The 22,195-nt window shown below is 39.5% G+C and overlaps 1 protein-coding gene across 1 annotated transcript; it reads left to right on the forward strand.

The window, feature by feature from the left end:
- Nucleotides 1-260: 260 nt before the first annotated feature.
- LOC145770690 (guanine nucleotide-binding protein G(q) subunit alpha-like) lies at nucleotides 261-14,305 on the forward strand. Its single transcript, XM_082582389.1, has 7 exons — nucleotides 261-718; nucleotides 1,254-1,438; nucleotides 1,835-1,995; nucleotides 2,659-2,790; nucleotides 7,875-8,004; nucleotides 10,856-11,009; nucleotides 12,512-14,305. The coding sequence occupies exons 1-7, from the start codon at nucleotides 595-597 to the stop codon at nucleotides 12,706-12,708; spliced, it is 1,083 nt and encodes a 360-aa protein (XP_082438515.1). The 5' UTR covers nucleotides 261-594; the 3' UTR covers nucleotides 12,709-14,305.
- The last annotated feature ends 7,890 nt before the right edge of the window (nucleotides 14,306-22,195 follow it).

Genomic DNA, 22,195 nt, shown 5'->3' on the forward strand with positions numbered 1-22,195 from the left:
TCTTCTATTATTATCAACCTTTGGACCTAAATAACAGTCACCTGCGATCACCCGGTTGAGAAACATTCCACTTAGATTATTATAAAATAACAAAAAGCCTACTATATTCCGCCAATAGATAGTCATATCCGTAAATCCACTCACCAAAGAAATTCGGCTTGCAATGTATAGAACGAAGGCTTGTGCAATAAAAATGTAAGAGTGTGGTTATGGATCATTTGTGATGCGTAGGCTGATCTTTGTTTTTCTTTTATAGAATTTGTAGACTCTATATTGTTTGTCAAACAGATTATAGTGTCGCTGTCACGACAACGCATCCAACACATTATTTTGGAGCTCAAATTGCCTGTCACGTTATACCACGGCAACTTACAGCCCGTGATCAAGCGAAGAGAACAATTTTGGTGTTACTTTTTATTCACTGGACCAGCGGATCATGATAAAATCATAGCAACTGTAAGAAATTGCGAAACAAAAGTCAAGCACATCATACTGCGAGAAACTTTTGATACAGTCAAAAGCAAGCTACTTCAAAAGTCTTTGTATGACAACTACTTAATATTTATTCTATATTGGGTTTAAATTAAATTCAACATGGAACTAGATTGCTGCATATCAAATGAAGAAAAAATTCAAAGAAGAATAAACCGAGAAATCGAAAGAAACATCAGGAAAGTTGCAAGAAAAGCTCGACGGGAGATGAAACTACTTCTCTTGGGTTCGTAAATAGTTTTGTAGCCATAGCGTTTAGAAGTAATGTTACAAAGACTTTGTAGCTTGAAAAATTTAAAAAGGAGTTAAACTTTAGAAACAAAACTCGACTTTGACTAGATCAAAATAGGCTAAATATTAGGTGGGCTACTGAGTCCCCCTTTAAGCCAAAGAGCGATTAAGATCAACAAGGCATATTAATTTCTTATAAACCTATAGCCTGTTATAATCTACTCTGTTACCACTGACAATATAATCCAACAGCTTGATAGTCTTTTCGCACTAAGCAGGAAAGAACTATTTTTAATGTTTTTGACATGACCAGACCTGGAGTTGACTTATACCAATCGCATAAGTGATAACGCTGCATCATTGAGCTGATTGCCTGCCGGGCGCATAATTTGTATACACACATAAGGAAAAATACAAAACGAGACAAAAACATTGGAGTGTGAATGTATAATAGAATATGATAGCTTTTCATTATATGACTTATATAACGTACGGTAAGCAAGAAGCAGGATTGTGAAAAATACATTTAGGTACTGGAGAAAGCGGAAAAAGCACCTTTATTAAGCAAATGAGAATTATTCATGGAGCTGGCTACAATGAAAACGACAAACGAAACTTTATAAAATTGGTCTATCAAAATATTTTCACTTCTATGCAAAATATGACTGCTGCAATGAATACACTGCAAATTCGATATGAAATTAAAGAAAATAATGTAAGTATAGTCTGTCTATATAAATCAAATTTATAACATTTTGATTTCTATTTGAAGCGTGTAATGCATAGGCTTATGCTAACAATATTTTCACAACTGCCAATCACTTCCCCTTCGCGACAACTTTTTGTGAAAATTAAAGTCAGAAGTTCTTCCTATATGCTTTCATTTATCCCTTGCTTTGCACTGCATAAGAGTACCTTCAATCAGCTTTTTTAGCTCATGGTTTGTGTATTTGTGGTTTGTATTTTCTTTTTTACTAAATTCACACCTTCAATCTAGCTCTAGCTAACCTAATCTATGTTTTACTTGATAGTTTAGCTCCAACATACTAAAAGTTAGTTCCGATAATTCTACAGTAGGCCTATGTGAGCTGATTATCTGCTGCGTAATTAGGAAAATGCCGAAATCATCAAAGAAGTCGTTGTTGAAAGAATATCTGGATACAGTGACTTCCGTAATTTTGTTCCCGTTATCGAGCAACTGTGGAGTGACGAGGGCATACAGAAATGTTACACGAGAAGGAGAGAATACCAGCTCTCGGATTCAACCCATTAGTAAGTTAGCTATTTTAACTGAACTAAATCGGTCCTTTTTGCATTGATTCAACATTCGCAAACTTTGGATTTTTTCTGCTGGAATTACATCTAGACTATCTTGAAAGCTTAAACAGTCAACAAAACTGTTTCAAATTTTCAGCAGTTCTAGAAGATGTAAACATGTTTTGAGCAAAAAGCTCTTCAAATCGTTTACACCAAAAACTTCATTAAAGTAGCCTACATTTATTCTGTTCTGCTCTTTTACGGATCAAAGAATATTGTAAGTGTTTAAATTGAAACCTTGGTAAAACATTTTTTTAAATGCAAAGTTTCTTTGCCTTGAAATTGTGTCGTTTAATTTCGATTGTTAAAAAAGGTTCTTTTCATTCCAAATCAAACAGTGTATTTTAACATTCATTTTGCATTTATACCACCCGCTCTTGTGAAGCCAATAAAATCTGTGTGAAATTTTTTATTGATGTTCAAGATATTTTGGATTTTTCATCGTCGCACGAAATACTCACCGTATAGGCAATAATAAATTACAGGTCTATCATTTCCTTCTCAAATCTTGCTACATTGATCAAAGTGTGCATTAAGCTACTTGGTCAGTGCTGGAGCAGAAAATATACAATGAAAGAGTATTTTCGCAACTTCAAAATTGCCACCTTTCTTTTTCAGTTACTTATACGACCTCGACAGAATAAAACAAGAAAACTACCTGCCAACACAACAAGATATTCTTCGTGTTCGTATACCAACCACTGGAATCATTGAGTATCCATTCGAATTGAAGAATCAAATTGTTTTCAGGTAGGCCTAAGGTTTGGGTTTTCTGCTAATTGCAAAACTGTTGCTTTTTGTTTAGTTTTGTCGAAGTCCAAAATTATATTTGTTGCCGAATTGTTTTCGTGACCCATTCAGGAGTTTTTTGGGAGTTCTTTTTGGAATGCTTCAGTTGTTGGTGGCTTTAGCTCAGTCCGCCCCGTTAGCTCAGTGGTTACGCGCTTGACTCAAGATCATGCGGCACTGGTGTGGTTCTCGGAGTATGTGTTTGATCAACGCATTTTAGGACTGCTCTCCATTCAGCGTCACCTATTGGATGGAATAATTCTTCACCAGCAACAACAATCGGAAAACTTCACTCTGCCAATCTCGGTAACCGGCCCTGTGTCAAGAGCATCTAGGCCTACAAGTATGCAAAACTACGAGGAATAATCTATCAAGGCATTGGCAGTCTGAGGATCAAAATTCAAAATCAACCAAACCAACCAACTTGTAAAGTAGCCTATTTTTCTGCAAATCTTCATTCGTCAGAAATGTAAATTCTAACGCACGTGTTTTGAACTTGATCCAGAATCGATTTGAATCCAATGAAGAAAATCTGACATGTACAGTATATATTTCCTCTGTCCAATTTTTTTCACAATTGAAAAAAATATTATCTGGCACAGGTCAAGGTTTGGCAAAAAAAATGACAGGTTGCATGGAGCGTCGTCATTCAAAACATGGTGCTGGAAACTCAATAATAAAAATCGTTCGCGTTTAACGTTTCGTTCTATACGTATGGTGGTGAAGCATGTCTGTAGAGTCGGAAGGATTTTGGCGTGTCGAGGAGTAAAAAACTAGATTGTTTAATTGAACGTTATAATTGTGAAGAAGGAAGCGTTCTTCCTGCCTATCAGCACAAAGCTGAGCACTCACTAATACAGCGAGCAGTTGCGATTTGCTAACCATAACGGTGTAGCTTTCACGCTAGCCATTTAGACCATCCAATCAACTATATGTTTCTCGGCAGCCGATTGTAGCAAGAATTGACAGCGATACAGACCGTGTTTCGCCCATGAGGCTGGACTCGTCGCTATTGCACCACCAATTTATGCCATAAGGGTTAAACTGACTGATAAAAGCAGCGGTCGAATGCCTTGGTGGTATGAATTAGTCGTCGTCGTCGTGTGAGCCTCTGGGGCCGAGGGTCTATCCTTTTACCACCCCATATTCACGATGTTCCCGGACTACACTGGAAGGCTACTAGAGAGCATCCAGTCTTTGGTTTCATCATCCATGACACGCAGACCTTCCACTCCCTTAGGTGGCTTGAAGATGGAACAGCCATTGATGATATGGTCTGCGGTCTGTTCCTCGGCACCACATTTACAGGAGGAGGAAGGGGCCATTTCCCATTGGTGCATGGTAGAGCGGAAAAGCCCGACGCCCGTACGGAGACGGTTGAGGCGCACCCATGCCTGTCTTGGTAGTGTTAGGCTGATGGGGCGAGTGTCGGCGTCGGGGATGAACGAATAGAGTCTGGTGGCGCTTGACTTCCATTCAGAACTCCATTTATGGTCCGCCCAAGTAGTCGCAGAGATGTCTTGTACATCAGCTTCGTTGATAAGAAGTTGAGCGGCTGGCACGAATGGGTGTCTTGATTTCAGTGGACGGGGGTGCTCGTTTGGGAGAGCAGAGATCTTGTGGTGGAGAAGGTGGTTAGGCTCCAGTGCCCGTCGACCGAGGAACAGAGTGGCTTCTTCGCGACGAAGCTCAGCGGGTTGGATGCCAGCGAGAATGGGGAGACTGTCCAATAATGTGGGACGCAGGCATCCGGTCACTGTGCGTCAAAGTGTCAGCCCTCGCCCCCCAGCTAGAACCTTCCAGGCGCTTGAGCAGCGCAGCGCGGATGTGAGTTTCTTGCGCAGTGACACCAAATGGTGGCGGTATGTGAGCGATCTGTCCAGTGTTCCCCAAGATATCTTGGTTCGGGGCAGAAGGACAGAGATTTTCCGTTGTTCTGGACGTGTAGCTCACGATCAGCTTCCCGATTGTGGAGGTGGAAAGCTGCTGCCACAGTCAGGGCCGGATTTAGCTGATGGGGGGCCCGGGGCACTTTTAGATCGGGGGGCCCCCGTGCAAAAAATTTTTTTGCGCCTACGGCGCGAAAACCCATCTCTACGTCTACAGTAGCATCAGTCCAGTACTGCACAGCATTTTTCAGAAACTTTAAAGGCCAAAAGGAAAAAATAACACAAAATCACATTTTTTGCACATAGGGGGCCCTTCAAAAATCGGGGGGCCCGGGGCAACTGCCCCCTCTGCCCCCCCCTAAATCCGGGCCTGGCCACAGTTTTGGTTTCGCTGAGTTTCAGTCGCCAGTTCTGGAGATAGGCTGAAAAAGTTTTCATGTCCTGGCTCAAGGTGTCTTCTGGATTTTCCCACGACTTTGTGGAGTGGAGAATTGCCAGGTCGTCCGCATAAGCGTATTTTGCGGAGACCGTAGTTGGCAGGTCGTGGGTGTAGATGTTGAAAAGAAGTGGAGCCAGGACCGATCCCTGTGGGACGCCGTTTGTCAGGCGTCTCAGTCTGCTTCACCGTGAGCTGATGAATGAATTAGTGAAGCGATACTGACAAGCCCAGTCTAATGGGCGAAACACGGTGTGTATCGCTGTCAATTCTTGCTACAATCGGCTGCCGAGAAACAAACCTTATAGTTCTTTGTCATACCACGGAGCAGAGTCGGCATCGGTTCTTGAAAGATTCGGCTCTCAAAGTTAGACGTTTTCGTTCAGACTTCACAAACTTTGTCAAGCAAAAAATATGTTCTTTCTAAGGGAATGAGAAAGAGTTTTGTTTTTGCTGAAATCATGGAAGGGAAAGTTTTATTCTCCTCGAAGCTCAAAACATTTGAGGCTCAAATCCATTGCTTCCATGGCGCATTGTTGAACTTCGGTTTATAATTTGAAATACACTTTATTAACTGTAGCCTACCTATTTCAAATCATGCTATAGTCAAACAATAGTATGCATGCATCCACCCCTTTGCAACAATACTGCTTCATTTGTGGACGTTGGGGAACGAACAAGAATGTTTCCAAGGGCTTGCGCTATACACAAAGAAAAAAACCGCTAATTTTTTTTAAATCAATACAAAACAGACCTAAAAGTTTAAAATTGAACCATTTGATGACTGTTGCTTCTAGCTCAATCGAGTTGCTTTCTTTACATCCTTTCAAATTCAGTGAACGTTGAAGAAACGTAGAAAGGCAAACTTCTGTCTGTTGTACTGGCATCCACTCATGTCGGTTATCAATCACAGCAAAAATTGTCTTCTCAGCTATAGCCTACTATAGAGCTGCATCCGGCAAAACAGGAAATAAAGCAGATAAAACAAACGCACAAAAATCAAAGCATTTAAATCCAATAGGCTACTTTCAAAAGCATATCATAATTTTTGTAAAAAATGTTTTCGGAACCTCTGCACAAAATAGTTTTTTAGAATTGTTTTATTTGACCTTTGTTTACTTGTAGCTTATACTTTTATCACATAGGCTTTGTAGGCTTTATAGCAGTGATTCCCAGACTGTTTTCTATTCGCGCACCATTTAGCAGCTTCATGTCGTGTTCGAGTAGCCTACTACCTACGCTACAATCAGAAAATCTCAAAAATATACAATAAACGGCAAGAAAGTTTAACGAATTTTAGCACAGCACTTCAAAACAAAAAGATTTTAATATCAGACTAAATATAATTACAGTAAGCTGTTGACCTGTCGGACTAGCAGAAGATTAATAAATACCTGTAGGGTGCACTACTACTGCTACTATCAGTAGCAACATTGAAAACTGGAAAGTTTTGGCTTTTCTGTTAAACAACCTCGGTTAGAGGTTCTCAAACTGTGCGTCTCCACGCCCTTGGTGGGTAGTTTCAATTTTTCAAAGGCGTCACACAATGATTCCGCTTCGTATCTCAACTCAATTGCATAATACAGCACTGATATTGTTACGGTATATCCTGACATATGCATGGGCTCATTATTGCGAAATTGTAGCAATTGTTTATGGTTTAACGATCGAAATTCATTTCTTTGCCAGACAAATAAAGGCTAGAGCAGTGGTTCTTAACCTTTTGCCTTGTCGGCACCACCTTGAAATAACCAACCAGTTCTCGCACCCCCTCCTAGGATTGGCTGAAAAGTCATAGTTGCCTGCAGTTCAAAACGTTTGTTGAAACCTTGGAAAACAGCTTTGCTTCTTACGTCGTATTATAACAAACCTTGATAATTCAGCATCCCCGCACCGCCTAGGTACAGGTCTCTCACCCCTCAGTGGTGCGTGCACCCCTGGTTAAGAACCCCTGGGCTAGAGACACAAATAAATAAAAATGACCTAAATTCTTATCGCTGAGTGCGTCGCAAGTTCAACAAAACTTTTCAAAAACGTCGCAACGAAAAAAGTTTCAAAACCACAGACCTAGATGTTGCCTCATAGACGCTTAAATCTCCTACAAATAGAATTAATTAAGACACAATAATGCACACAGAATAATCAGAAAGTTTGCGCAAATTGTAGCCTATTATTTTATTTTAACTACTGTCAACCGTGAACGTCCACGTGGCAACTGATGAAGCGAATTTCTCGAGTACCATTTGGAAGACCTTCGCGTACCATTAGTGGTACGGGTACCACAGTTTGGGAACCACTGCTTAAAAGGCTTTGTAGTAGGCTACGCGTTTTGCTCAAGTAGCCTACTGCTGTGTTGCTTAAGGGCTGTCTAAAGAGATCTTTCAGTCAAAACAAAACAGCTGATTTCGAAAATTTTTTGTACTGAATACTTATAAGCCGCCTGAAGAATCGATAAATCATTTCGTTTCGAATTCACTGCGAAACGAAATCGCTTTTCTTCAAAACGTGATTGGGACAAAAGATTTTGCCCCAAATAAAACAAAATACTTTTTATAGAATCCTGTAGCCTACTATAGCAGTCCTAGTTGCTTTTCGACTTGATACTTTTTCGATATTAGTACACTAAAATGACTAAATGATGCTCACATCGTATTGTATTAACTTTAAAGCAACGACTGCTTTTCTGTGATCCAACCTGTAGCGTTTACTTTCTTTTTCAGTATGGTGGACGTTGGAGGTCAGAAGTCTGAACGGAGAAAATGGATCCATTGTTTTGAGAACGTGACGTCAATTATGTTTCTTGTCGCTTTAAGTGAATATGATCAAGTGTTGGTAGAAGATCCTAATGTGGTACGCTGGCAACTTCATTTCCTGTATGTAGCCTAACTGCTTTAACGTGACAAGCATTTGAGACCCTAACTTTATTTGAAACTTTTCAACTGATGCTATAGGCTGCTGTGGAGATATCTACCCAAAGCATTTGCTCGGGCTAAAAGTATCAACACCTTCGGTAGGGACGACGTAATGATAACGTAAGGTACAATGTGACCTCTATTACTTATTTCATCAAAAAACTTAATTATCACTAGCCAGTACAGTAGTAAATCTATGGTGAAACATATGGTCACGTGACCTCCTCCTCAAAATTGGAAAAACCATGTAATTTTTCAGTCGCTTTTTGCATTGGCTCAACGTCTGCAGAATCAATGTAAACAAACGACTTATTCGCTATCTTGGTAAAAAGCTATTTGCCTGCAGTGTCATGGCAAGTTACCGATGGAGATGACAATCAGACTGTGCAGTAGTTTGAGTTCTCATGAAGCTTCAAAATTCTAACTATTTTGAGAGACCAACTTCTTTTTTGGATGGAACTGCTAGTTATTTTAACCGGGTCTTATCTTATAACGTGAACCGCCTCCAAAAAAAGGAAAAATCTTGGTCATATTTCCTTGTACTAACTTTATGTCAAAAAATATTAGGCTACGTTTGTTTTCACAATGTCGTCATTGGAACCTTTTTAGCTGCGTGTCAGCTTGTCACTGGCACAAACATGTACTTCCGCTTCTGGATTGAACTATTAAACTATTACATTCAGTTTGCGTAATTACGATTGAGATCTGTTCAATTTGCAAAGTCCTTTATGGTTGTTTCCACACTAAATTTACAATAATTGCAAAAAGTTATAAAAAGAATGCTCCATTTATAATTTTGACATACTTTGAATGGACAAGAGCACAGCCAGCAATTTAGTCCTTGTTTGCGTTGATTTGACGTGTGCAGACTGTGTTTAAAGTCTTTTGACTTTTTGGTGTATTTTTTCAACTTCTTTTTTAATCAACGCAAAAAAGGAGGCTGATTTGCTAACTGAAAAGAAATGCAAATAGACCGAAACGTTGAATGTAATATAGAATACCAAAGTTAGTATCGCGCATCTTGATTTCCATAATGGACTGTATGCAAAATAAGTCACATGATGAGTGACGTTGACGATTTGATGTCACCGCTAAACATGATTGATAATGAAGTTGAGGTAGCCTAGGTATACTGTAAGCTAAAGCAGTTGTTGCACCAAGATTTTGATGATTTTGATGACGATACAGGGGCGCGGGAACGATTTTTACTGGGGGGGGGGGCAAGATTATGAAAAAAAAGGGACTTTTGTTGCTGAAAGGCCATTTATTTTTAAAGTTTTAAGATAAGATATAGCGACAATGCTCATCTGTCAGCTCAATATCGAGTAATGATACAATACAAGTGTCCTGTATACAAAGAACAATGGCACGGAAGGGCATCATGCTATGTTATAATGATGTAACCTATTGTGATACAGAAGTTTGTGTCGGGAATATTAATTATTTTGAGGCAAAAATGAAAGATTACAGTATAATTAGACTAAAAGCGAATAGCAAAAAATGCTATATTACAAAATGTGCAGTAGCTTACATGACCTTAATAGGGCACCATTGCCCCCTGTCTCCATCCACAGAAAGAATCACTTTGCACATTGCCCATTGCCCCCCTCCCCCCCCCCCCCTCCGCTACCAGCGCCCCTGATCCGATAGGATCGTTGTTAGTCGAATGCCTTTTTATAGAATATTTATGAAATAATTTTGCACTTAGCTCTTTCGCGCCAAGCTTGTTTCCACTTTTTGATTGAAAAACCCAAAGCTATGAATCAGGCCTGCTATGATCTGTGGTGAAATTCTGATTTGACAACTACACTTATCCCCCAACATATAATTCAACCTTGTTTGTGTTGATATAACATAAGAATTACTTGTTCAGATAATTTTTTCTAATATAGGCTACTCTGTCAAAACTTTTCATGTACCTCAACATAAAGCCAAATATTATTACAGTAGAACTTGGATAACTCGTCACCCCAGGGGGAACAGAAAAAGTGACGACTTACGCGAACTGACGACCAATGCAAACAGCTAAATTTTGCCATTGTTTCGCGTCGCATTAATTTCATGGTGCTCCGCCACCTAATTAAATGCGATAGTGGTAAAGTGAGACGAAGAGGAAAGCGAAAAAAAAAATTTAATTACGGTAGATATGTTTGACTGCGTTTTGCTTGCAAGTGTCTTGTCAACCAAGTATTCATGCATATTTGATAGTGAGCTTGCGAATTCACCACTGTCTGTCTTCTTGGCATAACATATACTGCAGTGTTGAAGCTTTCCAACCATCTGCAAAGCTTCTTTTGTAGATGGAGGTGGCACAGGCTCTTCTTCCTCTTGAGCCACACACGTGCTGAACAGCGCTTCTCTTATCGACAACAGAGCACGTGCGCGCACACCCGCAATCGACCACACCAACATACTCCACGCATGTGCGTCTGGCCGATAGAGAGTGTGCGTGCACACGTCTTAGCGCAGTAATTTCTTCTCGAAAGAGTCTGTAAATGCCACGATTGCCACGTCATCATTTGGGTGGATGACAACTTAGACGAATTTTACGTCCCAGGAGAAGAAAAAAAGTGACGACATAATCGAATTGACGAATTATGCGATGACCACTTGACCGAACTTGATTGTGTACAAAAGATAGGCTTTCTGCCGGGACCTGGCAATCATTGACGACTTGGGCAAACTGACGAGTTTTCCGAAGACGAGTTATCCAAGTTCTACTGTAGTACTACTAACAATAATAATGATCATAATAAGCATTTATATTTGACTGCATATATTTCTAACAGAATCGAATTGAAGAAAGCAAAGCATTGTTTCAAACCATCACCTCATATGAGTGGTTTGACAAAAGTTCGATTATTCTCTTTCTCAACAAAATCGATCTCCTGGCAGAAAAGATAGCATACTCTCATCTTGCTGATTACTTTCCCGAGTATGAAGGTATTTTACCTTGCTCAATAGCGCAAGCGAAACATTTCTAACGTATTAATGGAATTGATAGTGCTTCATACACTCTGATAAATGGTTCCATACTCATAGTACTTCATGTTAGAATTGATAGTGCTTCAAGAAACGTTGAAACAAGTGTTTGCTCATAAACATGGCAGCCCAAATCGACACATTCAATACAATAGCAAGCTACAAAACAAACGTTAATTAATAACATTGTACTGTATTACTTGTTGAATGAAGTTTTGTAAATGTTTGGCGGCATTTAGTAGCTACATTTATTAACAAACTCTTTATTTCAAATGTTAAAATATTGCCTCCAAAGTCTAAACAGCTGTTTTTACCCTCATAAAAATTTTCTTTCTAGCTACGTCACTGCATTAAGTCTTAAGTCCTGATACTGTACTGTCAGCGTATTTGTAGGTCGCTGCAGCAGATGGGGTATTTTGACCTATAGACACTTTAACAGGACAATATTCTCTATGAACCAGCTGACTGCAATGTTGTAAGCCTACTAGCACTCAGCTAAAGTTGATTTTTGCTTTGAACTTTGTTTGGCAAATACAGAAGAAAAAATACTTATGGTAAGGTGAGGAATCGAACCCACAATCAAAATGATTATTCCATAGCCCTAACCCTCTTGGGTTGGCCCTTCACGACGTGGGTTGACAGGTTGTCGTGTGTAGGCTTGCGAGCTCCGAGGTATCTGTCAGACAAGCAAGGTCATAGAGTTCTCATACTTGATTTGACTACAAATGAGCTGCCAGACTAAGATTGACCCAACCACGGTATCACGCCAAAGCTTATATATAACTTACTACACATACAGGTCACCCGGGCGACGGCTAAACGTTCATTTAATTTACTTTCTAACGTGCACGAGTGCCATGACTGCAATCAGCTGATTTAAATTTTGCTATTCGAATGGTTGATCAACTTTATTTGCTGCAGCGACCTGCAAACTACAAATACGCCTTCCGTCAGTGTAGTTGTAATCTGTAGGTTGCTGCAGCAGACGGGGTGTTCTGATCGGCAAACACTTTAACTAAAGACAACCCTATGAATCAGCTGACTGCAGTCATTGTGACCCTTCTGACACTCAGACAGAGAGTTGATTCTTGATTGAACATCGTTTGGTAATTACTGAAGAAAAAATACTCATGGCAGGGGTAGGAATCGAACCCACATCATCGAAATTACTACTTCTCTAACCCTCAAACCGCTAGGCCACGCTGACGACGGTAAAACATTTATTTAGTTTACTTTCTATCAGAAATGTTTCGAGAAGAACGCTTACAACATTACTCGCATGATGAGTCACATGGATGAAATCAGCTGATTAAATTCTGCCTTTTGATTGGTTAATAAACCTCATCTGCTGCAGCGACTTGCAGATTTCAACTAGGCTACACCAACCGTTACAATGCAAAAATTACAATTGATTTTTAAAAAGTTGACTTGACACACGCTTTATTGGTTGTTTTACGGTACAGGACCAGCACAAGAAGCGATACCGGCTCGTGAATTCATACTAAAGATGTTCATTGATTCCAACCCTGATTCTAAGAAAACTATATACCACCACTTCACATGCGCCACTGACACAGAGAACATTCGCTTTGTGTTTGATGCTGTCCGAGACACAATTCTTCAGCTTAATTTAGAAGAGTATAACTTAGTGGAAGGTTAAAAAAAATTCAGCAACATGTAGTGGTGATTGACAAACCACGGAAGAAATGCGAATAGCTCAATAAAAGCTGTGGAAATCTACACACAACAGGAATCCTTCTTCCTAGCAGTGTAGGCTACGGCTAAAGTTTTCTCAAGATTTTCGTCATCAATTCTACAAGATTTCATCGTTGATTGATGCAATTCGTGTGCTTATCTTACATAATTGAGCAATGAACAAACTTATTTCATTCAGGATTTTTCATATTTGTTGTATTTTTCCTCGTTTGGCAACTTTGCATGAAGTATTTATCAATGTGTTGGCTTTGTAGGTTATTCTATTTTGCTTCAAGAGCTATATGTCTTTAAAACTAGCTTAGCCTATAGCCTACAAGACCTGATTTTGCAAAGCCGAAAGAAAAAGGAATAATAGCCACCCTTATTTTATGTTGTTACCTAATAACTCTCAATTTAATCATGTGCTCATGGATTAATGATATGGAAGAAGTCCGCACTATCAAGATGATTCTAGGCCTTCAACCTCTTTTGTTAGCCTATATCTTGCCTCAAAAACACATCAGTTGTATCGTACGTGCGGCTACCGGGTCAATTTTAGGCGATGGTTTTATTACTTTTCCCTTCAGCACATCATAAACCTTTTGCAACACCATTGCCCCGCTTTCGAGCGGTTACTCAACTGCTTTGAAATCGATTGGAGTGAGGCCTGATTGGACCAATGTAGCCAGCAAATTTCTATTTAAGCTAATTTAACTTCAGCAGATGATGTTGGATGTTCGTCTGTGTTATTTGGAAACTAATCTTGTAGAGTTGGGTTTTGCCAATCAGTCTAAGTGTCTTTTATAATGCTATAACACACCTTTAAACTGCATTTATTTACAAATTTTATCATCGCCAAATATTTTCCCAATAGGCCCACAGGCCTACTTTTTGCGGACCAACCAATATATTTTTGTCACTGCATTGTATGTTCAGTACCGGTAGTCATTTTATAGGCTTCCATTGTTTAAAATTACTGGTATTTTGTTTACTTTAGATTTAGCTACATTTTATTTCCATTTTTGGACAGCAAAGCCTGTAACAAAACCTCATAAACACCAACAACACCTCGACTATTTGGAGATCAAATGAAGTATGCATTATCATTTAGTAATCACTATAGCAATTGCAGTTTTAATTCAGGGGTGGTTGAAAAGTTTATTGGACATTGCCTTCTTGCTTATCTGCGCAACTACTGTATCCTGTATGTGACGTCAAATATGAAGATTTTTTTCCCACCAGTCGCTATCAACCATTCTGACGCCATCAGGAAAGGAGCTCAGCCGACCTGCCTGGGTAGCCTACTGCTTAATCGCTTCCACACGAGTGTTGAGAGTTTTCGATTCTTGATGCTCACAGGTTTGGTGTATCAGCATCTGCCGCATGAATTGTGATGCAAAGGAACAGACCGCATAGACCTACTCTATTTTCTACCACTGCCCGACCTTCACTCCATCAAAGGCAGTTGGTCAGTCAGCGGTGGAGGACTCTACTAGCAAGTGGCTGCTCGAGAGATACCGGTAATCTGACCCCGGTAAAATGTAGTGTAAAAACAACTGCTCATACGAAAAAAGAAGAATAAGAAGATGTTTTCTGATGATCTAATGTGTCATTCACATTTTTGTAGCTAGATGTTTTTGCATTTCACAAATATGAAAACTTTCTTTGATTCACTACTACAGTACAAACAGACTACAATAAAGTGGTTAGTAGTGTTGACAGTGGGGGCCCAGAGGGTAATTTTAGATCGGGGCCCGAATTAATTTTAGGGGCCCATCACCATTTCAAGAAAAAAACACACAGTATTCGTAGGATATGGTGCATTTTTCTCAGAAGAGTTTGAATTTAGGGTCTAAGAGTCTCATTGGTACGGACCCAATTATTTTGTCAACGGTTTTGGTTGCGGGCAACAGTTAAATAAGTCATAAAGGTTTTGTAGTAGGCTACACCGGTATTGTAGCGGTAGAGATAGCGCGCTACTTTCAAATTAGCGGGGCCCACCTCTAATTTTTGGTAGTGGGACAGTTGCTCACCAATTAAGGTCCTTTGTAGCTTCGTCCGTTTTTCAAACCGTTTCAGTTTTATTCTTTATTTCCTGTTAGTCAGTTTCACTATGTCAACATAAAGAGTTTCGTTCAAAATTTTAGGAGATTAGAAAACCTATACATCGAACTTTGCTTTGAAGGAAAAAAACATAACGAACCTGACTATATCGTCAAGGCAAAAAGTAGCAGGCCTAGCTTACCATTCTGCCATAACATTTCCTTGCATTATAAGTAGGCTATGCAGCTTATGTTGTGCCCAAATTTGGAATTTTTGAGTACCGGTGATTGATTGATTGATTGATTGATTGAAAGTCCGTCCAGTTAGCTCGGTGGTTAAGCTTCAGACTCAAGATCGAGCGGTGCTGTTTCTGCTCTCGAAGTGTGCGTTTGAGCAACTCATTTCAATATTGCTATCCGTACAGCGGCACCTAGTGAATGGAATAACTTCCCTGCAACAACTATCAAAAACATGGTTGGTTTGCTTGGTTTTGAATCTTTATCCTCGGACTGACAAAACCTTGATTGGTTATTCCTGGTAGTTTCGCATACCTAGGCTACTTGTAGAGGCTCTTGACGCAGGGCTGGTTACCGAGATTGACAGAGTGAAATTTCCGATTGGTGAAGTGTTGTTGTTGGAAAATTATTTCATCCATTAGGTGCCGCTAACTCGAGAGCAGTCTTTAAAATGCGTTGCTCAAGCGCACACCCCGAGAGTTGAACCAGCGCCGCTTGATCTTTAAGCTTCTTCGTTCACGAAGAACGCGCTAACCAACTGAGCTGTCGGAGAGGTCATCAACTTCGTCTTATAGTCTTCGGTTTGACCTCACCTGGGATAGATCTTAGAAATACCAACGCCAAGGCGAAACCATTTGGCCGCTATAAGATGGATTCAGCTGATTGGTCGTCTATGTTAACCCTTTGAAGGTTGGGGGGGGGGCTGTCAATTCAACTTTTTTGTATCAACAGTTGTATCTCTAAAACCACTAAGGCTGCGACTACGCGATTTCTTGACTTTTCCTAACTTTTATTCACCTCTATTGAGCTGAAATTTTGAGCGAATAAAGGTTATAAACTGAGAAATATAAGGCATTTCTCAGCACATCCTCTGAAATATTTCATATTCTATTGTTCAAAATTTTCCCATCAGCTGGATGAAAGTAATTAATTTGGCCTGATGAAAGTAATTAACTTGTTGCGCCACAATCAAGTGAAGACGGAGTCTGGCTCGCAGTCATTTCGACACGATTGCAAAACGTTTGGGCATCATCTAAGGATCGAGCTTTATCAAAAGTTTGTTGTAGCGAAGCATTTTTGTCCTCTAGCAAGCGTTGTTTAATGTGATTTGACGAAATCCCAGCGATAAACGAGTCACGTATAGCTTCCTCTTTATGCGTAACTGCCGATACGGCCCGAAAGTCACAGGAGAGGCTCAATCGCTTTAAGGTCTGCATGTAGCCTACTCGTCTAGTGATTCATCTAGCTTCTGCTTCCTAGTTTTTAAAACAAATCGAGAAAACATGGGGTTAGAAACCTTTTCAAAAAGGCGCTTCAGTTGTTCGATAGCTTCATCATAATTTGTTGTCTCACACACCAGTTCATATATTGAAGCGTCTATAATGTAGACGTTGAATTTGCTTATACATCATATAGACTCTATATGATGTATAAGCAAATTCAACTTGTCTTCAGCTGAAACTTCTCCGAGCTTTTCTACATAAATTGTAAAAGACTTGTACCAATGCACCCATTGTCGTTTAGCGTCTTTACTTTGCGGGTCCGCAGCTAAGAGTCTAGGGCGCAAGCCTTTTAGATCCATACTTTATTAGCCTAATAAAATGTAGTGAAATCATCTACAATTCCTCTATTAAGAAGTTTATTACGCTAAAATGCAACTAGGTTGTTCTGACGACATAAACTGCAAACTGAATTGAGACTGAAAATAAACACCAGTAAAAACGACAAAGGAACTTAAGGCAACGTAACAAAGCAATCAGCAACAACGTAAATTACAATGCAACTTAAAGCAATAACATGTCAAAAACGTTGTCTTACTCTTAATTTATTTTATAATAGCCTAATGCAAATTGAATTGGTATAATTTATGTGGGTTTGAGGGTCACAAATAACACAATGTTAAAGAACAGGCGCGGTTCATAGAAAAACGTTTCGCGGGAAAACACCCCTGCCATAAGTGGTGAAGACTGCAAATGAGAGCGATGTGGGATGTTTGATAGAAACTACACTTAACTGGATACCACCTCGCCAACATCGTTTAATGTAAGTCCTAATTTAATTAATTGTCACGTCGGCTATCTATGGTTGTAGTTATTGTTCTGTCAATAAGCTTCACTCCAGGCAGGTAGAGTATGGCTACTGGCGATAGGTCCTGCATCAACAAAAGACCTAGCGACCGCATGAGGTTGACTCAATGGCGTGGTAGGAAAACCTTGCACATCATACAGAATATAGTTTTGTTCGAAATTTTATGAAGAAGTGTCAATTATGCAAAATCGTATTATTTTAATGTTTGTCGTAAATATATCTTCCCTTTTTGAACCGTTCTGCTGGGAGTTTCTTTCTAATGCCCAATTAGGCCTATTGATGCACATCCCTGGATAGGTAGGCTAATTTAATACTAAATCCGATGCATGTAGAGTTTAAATGGCACGTGTTGTGGATTAGAGTTTTATTCGAGATTTATTGGAGAAGTGCCCATTATGCAAAGATCGTATTACTTTTTTGCAGAGATGTACGTAGGCTATACACGGCAAATTCTACGCCGCATGCTTGCGACGTAGACTTTTTGTTTACGCTCACGCTTGCGGCCACATTTTTTTTTGGATAGTTTGCGCTTGAGGCTACGCCGTAAAGTTTTCGCGGTTTTTTAGCGTATAGCGTCAACGCATACTTTCTAATGTATTTTATTCACTACAACACACCAATAGCCTACCTTCCAGCGCTGCAGTTGAAAGAATGTTTTCAATGGGCAAAGACATATTGGAACCAAATCACAGCAAAATGTCAGATGAACACTTTCAGATGCTTGTGTTTCTTCGTAGAAATTCAAAATAAAACTTGTTTGTTTCGAGTGGTTTATACCGTGTGAATGTTTGGCACCTAGCAAACAAAATTAGTTTACGCTAATTTTAGTTTACGCTAATAGTTTACTAAAGTTTGGGTCTGGAGTTCGAGTTTGAGAGTTTATTATTGAAGACTTAAATATACAATTATATATTGATAAACATGTTCGCTGAACCGCATGGTACATGTTTGAAATATGCATTATACATTGCAAAACTTTCCATACTGACCAGATAAAAAGCGTTAAACTTCATGCTTTAAAGCAGCGTTTCTTAACCTTTTCTGACTATAGCACCCCTGTAGACAGGCCTGAACAGTCTAGCACCCCATAACTATCGTTGACATACGACTACTACAGTACCGATCAAAAGTTTAGTAGAGGCTGAATTTTGACATGCCTTCAGATTGCTGGCGATATATTTCGTAATGAAGTCTCTTGTTGTTTAACAAACTGTGCAGTTGTTTTAATGAAGTTGGTTTAGGATTTGGTCTTTGACTTTCATTCACCAACAGAAATTCAATTATAACCATATGTAAGCGAATCAACTTTCAACAACAGCGCAGTTTGTTAGGCGACAAAAAAATAGAAAATATACCGCCAGTGATCAAAAAGCATGCTAAAATTTTGGCACCGCCATTAAACTTTGGCCTGCACTATTGAAAGGAAAGCGATGTAGGCCTACAAATTTGACCATTTTGTTTATTCTTCAAAACTACTGTCGTCATTGACTCATTGGCGATAAAAGAAATAGGAAAACCCGAAAATAGTGAAAGAACATGGAAAAACTTAAGCATACTTAAGTTACCCAGCTGGGTAACTATAGTTACACATGTATCAATGCAATTTCTGTTGTTGCTTATGTGTGACCAATTTCTTTATTCGAGGCTTCGTGTTGGTCAAAGCCACTCTCATACCGTGGACCAACCCACGTTGAAGGCGGTTCCGGCCAAGTGTTTTGATTTGGAGCATATGGCGGAGAACGCCTTTTCACACAGGTAGGTAGTCGGAAATGGAACGATAAATTCTAATGCTGCTCGTGCCAATGCAGGATATGCTGTCAACTGATCACACCAGAAATCAGCAAGCGGAAGTTGACGAAATTTTGTCCGACAACTCTGATTCATCTGCATGTCAATCAGCTCCTTCTTTAGTTTATTAATATTATCATCACTCATGTCTGCCAAGAAGGGCTGCTGTATCCACTGTGGATATGAGTGATTTGTGGGAACGTATTTTGCCATGGTGCTTTCTGGAAGTGTGAGGTGAGCAACAATCACCCACCAGGTAAGTTCGCACAAACTACTCAGGATCAATTTGCGAACTTGACTGGAAGATGACTACAAAAACAGCAAATCATGTAGGGCCTAGGCTACTTTGAAACAGCAGTCATTGATATGACAACTGCTGATACTGGCAGTAAGACGAAAAATGCAGAAAAGTAAAATGGAATTTTTTGATATTATACAGCATGCAGTTAGCACCCCCAAGGGGTGCTAGCACCCCCGGTTAAGAAACGCTGTGCTAGATGGACAATTGGACATGCATGATTACATTTACTCTGCTTGTTTGTTAATGTCGCTGTTGAAACAAAATAAATTGACTTGACTTGCTATTGCCTTATTTGTTTCCAAGTTATCAATTCCGTTCAGTAAAAATAAAGTAAACAAGAATTTTTTTAGGTTAAATTAAAATAGCCTTAGTAATATGTAGCCTAAGTCTGTACCGAGTGAAAAATGCACTAAACTATGAAAAGCAATTCAATGTCCTGTTAAATCTGCATAAAATCGCTCATTTTGTTGGTCCAAGAAATGTAGCCTATGTGATCAGACGGGCGTGAATTTACACAGTGGCATATGTAGAGTTGGTTGGTTGTGTAAAATCATGTGTATGCCATTTTTTTGAATGCAGTATTTGAACTAGACAAAACATGATTTCATTCTCCAAGTATAAAAACTACCGATTGTAATCATAGAAACTCTGGTTAATAAGAAAATACATAGGCTACAGTTAAATCGCCCGCAGTAAGAAATATTGCTCGATGAGCTGTTGCTTGTCCTTTATGACGTAGGCTGTACAGTCGCACGCTTCGCTGCTTACGCAAATTCCCGTTTTGAAAGCTCTGACAAAAGCACGCGCGCAATGGTGGTCAGACCGCAATGGGGCAAAATTTTATTGAAAATTGTTTTATGGTAGCATGTTAAACACAAAGAACATGGAAAATCGCCAAGTCAGGTTTTTCCTTTAGTATCCCTTTAAAGCAGCGTTTCTTAACCGGGGGTGCTAGCACCCCCTGGGGTGCTGGAATAGACTGTAGGGGTGCTAAATGCATGCAGTATGATATCAAAAAATGCCATTTTACTTTTCTGCATTTTTTTTTTCGTTTTTCTGACAGTATCAGCAGTTGTCATATCAAGGATTGCTATTTCGAAGTAGCCTACATGATTTGCTGTTATTGTAGTCATCTCCCAGTCAAGTACGCAAATTGATCCTGAGTAGATTGTGCGAACTTACCTGGTGGGTGCTTTGTTATAATATTGTTGCACACCTCTCGCTTCTAGAAACCACCATGGCAAAATACGTTTCCACAAATCACTCATATCCAGAGTGGATACAGCAGCCCTTTTTGGCAGACATAAGTGATGATAATAGACTAAAAGAGGAGCTGATTGACATGCAAGTGAATCAGAGTTGTCGGACAAAATTTCGTCAACTTCCGCTTGCTGATTTCTGGTGTGATCAGTTGACAGCATATCCTGCATTGGCACGAGCAGCATTGGAACTGATCGTTACATTTCCGACTACCTACCTGGGTGAAAAGGCGTTCTCCGCTATATGCTCCAAATCAAAACCATTGTCCGGAACCGCCTTCAACATGGGTTGCTCCACGATATGAGAGTGGCTTTGACCAACATGCCTCGAATAGAGAAATTGGTCAGACATATAAGCAACAACAGAAATCACATTGATAAATACATGTGTAACTAGTTACCCAGCTGGGTAACTTAAGTATATGCTTAAGTTTTTCCATGTTCTTTCACTATTTTCGGGTTTTCCTATTTCTTTTATCGCCAATGAGCCAATGACGACAGTAGTTTTGAAGAATAAACAAAATGATCAATTTGTACATTGCTTTTCTTTCAATAGTGCAGGCCAAAGTTTTATGGCGGCGCCGAAATTTTGACATGCTTTTTTATTGTATTTTTTGTCGCCTAACAAACTGTGCTGTTGTTTTAAGAGAGTTGATTCACTTACATATGGTTATAATTGAATTTCTGTTGGTGAATGAAAGTCTAATACCAAATCTTGAATCAGCTTCGTTAAAACCACTGCACAGTTTGTTAAACAACAAGAGACTTCATTACGAAATATATCGCCAGCGATCTGAAGGCATGTCAAAATTTCCGCCTCTACTAAACTTTTGTATTGGCACTGTAGTAGCCGTATGTCAACAATAGTTATGGGGTGCTAGACTGTTCAGGCCTGTTTACAGGGGTGCTAGAGTCAGAAAAGGTTAAGAAACGCTGGGGTAGATGAAGCATAATGCCATCCAACGATAGTAAAATTGTTAGAATCCGAGCAGAAATGAGAAAGCTACAGCATATTTGGTGGAGGCACTATTCACCGATCACAGCAAACTGTGGGCGGCTTATACTGAACCACGATCGAATCGCCTTGAAAAATGCATTGGAAAAAAGCTTCGTTGAGCGGTTACGTTTGAACAACGATTTCTCGTTTTTTAGATAACATATAAACGTGAAAGTTGTTAGGTTAATAAAGCAAGACATACTCTTTTAATTTGTGTTGGTTTGGTATTTCTATTGTAAAAATTGAATTGCTGAGAATTGGTACAAAATAGTAAAGTTTAAATTAGCGCTAGAATGATCAAATCGCCTTGGCAATTAATTCATTCGGGTAGATGAAGCATTGTGCTTTCCAACGATCTAAGCAGAAATGAGAAAGCTGGAGGCACTATTCACTACAAATATTTAAAAATCAATGGCCATTCCGCTTTTAATACAATGGCTGTACAATACACAAATTAAATTTGTTGGACAAGTGAAATATTTAGGTATACTGATTGATGATACCATCAGTGATGACGCAGATATTAAAAGGCAAGTGCGATCTCTTTATGTCGCTGCCAATCAGCTTAGGTCCAAGTTTGGAAATTGCTCTACCGAGGTTAAAAATGTAATGTACAAATCATATTGTATGCCAATGTATGGTTCGCAGGCTCGCAGCTATGGTGTAATTATAAAACTTCTACTTTAAATCGCATACGAGTTGCTTACAACGACTCGTACAGAATTATCCACAAGTTGTCG

Source organism: Aplidium turbinatum, chromosome 1 (genome assembly GCF_918807975.1).
Source record: "Aplidium turbinatum chromosome 1, kaAplTurb1.1, whole genome shotgun sequence".
Lineage (NCBI taxonomy): Eukaryota > Metazoa > Chordata > Ascidiacea > Aplousobranchia > Polyclinidae > Aplidium > Aplidium turbinatum.

What these genes read in the sequence shown, in the direction of transcription:
- LOC145770690 (XM_082582389.1), top strand. Translation starts at nt 595, where the DNA reads ATGGAACTAGATTGCTGCATATCAAATGAAGAAAAAATTCAAAGAAGA. An exon ending in ATGAAATTAAAGAAAATAAT is followed by an intron (nt 1,439 to 1,834) that starts GTAAGTATAGTC and finishes CTGCGTAATTAG; the next exon opens with GAAAATGCCGAAATCATCAA. An exon ending in AAGAATCAAATTGTTTTCAG is followed by an intron (nt 2,791 to 7,874) that starts GTAGGCCTAAGG and finishes TTTCTTTTTCAG; the next exon opens with TATGGTGGACGTTGGAGGTC.